General features: G+C 37.4%; 1 protein-coding gene across 1 annotated transcript; it reads left to right on the forward strand.

Moving 5' to 3' along the window:
- The first annotated feature begins 500 nt into the window (after positions 1-500).
- uqcrfs1 (ubiquinol-cytochrome c reductase, Rieske iron-sulfur polypeptide 1) lies at positions 501-2,427 on the forward strand. Its single transcript, XM_065289284.2, has 2 exons — positions 501-774; positions 1,657-2,427. The coding sequence occupies exons 1-2, from the start codon at positions 564-566 to the stop codon at positions 2,265-2,267; spliced, it is 822 nt and encodes a 273-aa protein (XP_065145356.1). The 5' UTR covers positions 501-563; the 3' UTR covers positions 2,268-2,427.
- The last annotated feature ends 1,027 nt before the right edge of the window (positions 2,428-3,454 follow it).

Raw genomic sequence — 3,454 nt, forward strand, 5'->3', positions numbered from 1 at the left:
ATTGCAGCCTCAAATAGATGAGGCTCAATTACAGACATCACATTGATCAAAGGCGAGGCTGTGGCAACAGCACACAGTAAAATCAGACATACTTACTGTACTGGATTTATTTATATGTTTGATTTATTTTTTATATTTTAAATTTTCTTTAAAAACATAATGTTTAACGTTTGTAAGTTTTTATAAATGTATTAGTCAAAAATAAAAATAAAATATAAAATTGACTACTTAAATAACCATAGTAAAGTTATATTTATAGTAAGTTATAGTATCTCTATGATCTTACTACCTCCTGTGATTTAAGTCATTATATTTTTCATTGCATAATAAAAGTAAATAGTCTACACGAACGAACGAAGTATTTCAAATATGAAGCAAAATGATACAATAATAACAATTATACAAAGAGTGACACAAAGTAATTAACCAAAACAAAACTGTAGAATAGATGGTTTAAAATGTGACGTCATGCCTGCGACCTGACGTTGACGGCAGTTTGCGCGCCTGCGCCATAGGTACCAGTAGATCAGCTCGGAAGGTCGTAGCTCCGTTAGCTGAGAAACATGATGTCCATTGCTGCCCGTTCGGGGACTCTTTCCCCGTACCTGCAGGCTACGAACTATGCTGTGGCAGGTCCACTGAAAGCTTTGGTACCGGGCGTCGTTGTGAAAAGCGATAAAATCTTGATGGATGTCAAGAAACCCTTCCTGTGCCGGGAGTCGCTCTCCGGTCAGAGCGCTAAGGGCGGGCTGTCCGTGTCTGCCAGCATCAACGGTGAGTCTCACAGCGGGATGGCGTTAAATCGAGCGTCGCAGTCTCATTTCAGGCCTTGTAGCGGAAGCTAATTCAAGGACACTGTGTAATTGTGTGTTAAATGCTATTGTGAAGAGGCTCTTGGTGCTCTTTAGGATTTTCATAAAATTAAGCTGTATTATTAATATTAAATTCTTATTATTAAACTGAACTTCGTTTATATTGTTGGAAGAAACTGTAACGTTAGCAGTTAACACACAATGCTACAGGGGGTCGCTAATGTCCTTGCCATTGCTGACTGGCCCTTCACTTTGTGGCTTGTGTGGAGACATAATATTCACATTTTAATATATTTTATACTCATTAGGATTAACAGTTTGAGCAAATGTAAGTGTTTGGGTTGAAGCTGTTTCTTGTATTATTTAAGTTATCAGTAACGTTGCTAAGCTAAGGTTGATAGCACTTGCTAGATAATAGCCTGTCCAGCTAGGCCTACAGTGACCAGCTGCTGTGTAGATTTGCACTATTGAGTTAAATGAGGTAATTTTTCCTTTAAAATCAGTTGTTTTGTTGTTTATTTAATGATATGACGTGCCAACTATTTTCAACATACAGCTAATATGAACAAACTATATGTAATATCTTTTAATAGAAATGCACATTGACAACACTGTCCTTAAAGATTATTACTGTGTTTGCATTTGAGCTCTATAATGACTACAAATTATTAAATGGACATTGTTTGACACATTGTCTTTAACATTCTGAAAAAAATATGAAACCAAAATTCCTGATAATCTGGAAATGGCCAAATATCATTCTGGGCAGTTTATTGTCCTTAAACCTTGTACCCTTTCTCTTTTGTACCGTGTCTTAACTTTTCTTTTTATTGATTATTTTTAGCTCCCTCTGGAGTGCGTTTTGCCCACACAGACATCAAGATCCCAGATTTCTCTGACTACCGCCGACCTGAAGTTGTGGACCCAAAGAAGTCATCGCAAGAGAGTGGAGAAGCCCGGCGGGCCTTCTCTTATCTGATCACAGGTTCCACTGCAGTGGTTGGAGTCTACACAGCCAAGACCGTTGTCACACAATTTATCTCATCCATGAGCGCCTCAGCTGATGTGTTGGCTCTGTCGAAGATTGAAGTTAAGCTATCAGACATCCCTGAGGGTAAGAACATGACCTTCAAATGGAGAGGAAAGCCCCTGTTTGTCCGACACAGAACGGAAAAGGAGATTGCAACGGAGGCTGATGTTAATCTCTCTGAGCTTCGGGACCCCCAGCATGACAAAGAACGCGTTCAGAACCCATCCTGGGTTGTCGTCATCGGTGTGTGCACCCACCTGGGCTGTGTGCCCATTGCTAACGCTGGTGACTATGGTGGCTATTACTGCCCTTGCCACGGCTCTCATTATGACGCATCTGGTCGCATTAGAAAAGGTCCTGCTCCACTCAACCTAGAGGTGCCCTACTATGAGTTCGTAGATGAAGATACACTGCTCGTAGGATAAATGAAATAACTGTATTCTGCTAATACCTATGATCAACACTGAATCTGTTCTGTCGTTGTTTGATTTATCCATCTTGCTTCAGACACAAATTAACTACATTGACATGGTTGGTGACAATGGTTAATTGTAAGTAATAAATGTGTATTTTATCTGATAGAAAGCCTCAGCTAGTGTTATTTATTCAGTCTCAACATACTCATCTTGCCTGATTTACACATTTTTTTTTTTTTTGCGATTCATTTAAAGAAAAAGAGATCTCAACTTGTTTTATAACCTAAGGTGAAAATTTTAGATGGCAGAAAGTTATGTGAAGTGATGCTTGCAGGTTGTCGATGAAAACAAAGGTTTGTTAACTCCAACAATAAAAAAGAAAGCTAATTGAATGGTAATGCACTGTGGATTACCTTCTTTCACAAGCAAATTATGATTGTTGCAAATAAAGTACATAGATGATCGATGTGAAATTTAAGTTGTTCACATGCTCTTAACTTACATATCCGTCTTTAACAAAAGCTGAAATGTAATTACTAGGGCCGGGACTTTAACGCGTTAATTAAGATTAATTAATTACACAAAAAATAACGCGTTAAACATTTTAACGCATTTTAATCGCACTTATTAACGGAGTCATTCGTAAATGCTGCAGACCCTGTTTTAGTTCGAGAACTCCGGAGTTGTGCTGCAGTTTAAATAAAAGTAGACGGAACCTAAACGAACAGCTGATTTTAACGGGACAACGCATCAGTTTCAAAGTAAAAATTATTTATTCTGGTAAATGGAGGTTTGCAACGGAGGTTTTGCCCAATAAACATCTACCAACAAACTACAGATTATTTTAACATGTATCCTAATGTCTGTTATATGTTAATGTTTGAGTATTGCTGGGTTTAAATATTGTTGTAATGTTGTTTTGTTTCAATTTAATTAGCTTATTGCGAGTTTAATTTAAGTTTTGTTTGCTACTTTAAAATGAATTTCGTTTCAAATAATTTGTCTACTAATGTTAAACAATGTTTTGTTGTTAGGTTTTGTGAATATAAATTAAAAAGAACATTAAAAGCAACACCGTGCATCTCATTGATGCATATGCTACCGAATGCCAAAACATGCAATGAGTAGCCTATATCACTTAAAAATCAGCTTGGCAGTCCCCAGAAATTACATTTACACGCGCATTTAGAGCATAT

This window comes from Paramisgurnus dabryanus, chromosome 2, assembly GCF_030506205.2.
Source record: "Paramisgurnus dabryanus chromosome 2, PD_genome_1.1, whole genome shotgun sequence".
NCBI lineage: Eukaryota > Metazoa > Chordata > Actinopteri > Cypriniformes > Cobitidae > Paramisgurnus > Paramisgurnus dabryanus.

What these genes read in the sequence shown, in the direction of transcription:
- uqcrfs1 (XM_065289284.2), top strand. Translation starts at nt 564, where the DNA reads ATGATGTCCATTGCTGCCCGTTCGGGGACTCTTTCCCCGTACCTGCAG. An exon ending in CGTGTCTGCCAGCATCAACG is followed by an intron (nt 775 to 1,656) that starts GTGAGTCTCACA and finishes GATTATTTTTAG; the next exon opens with CTCCCTCTGGAGTGCGTTTT.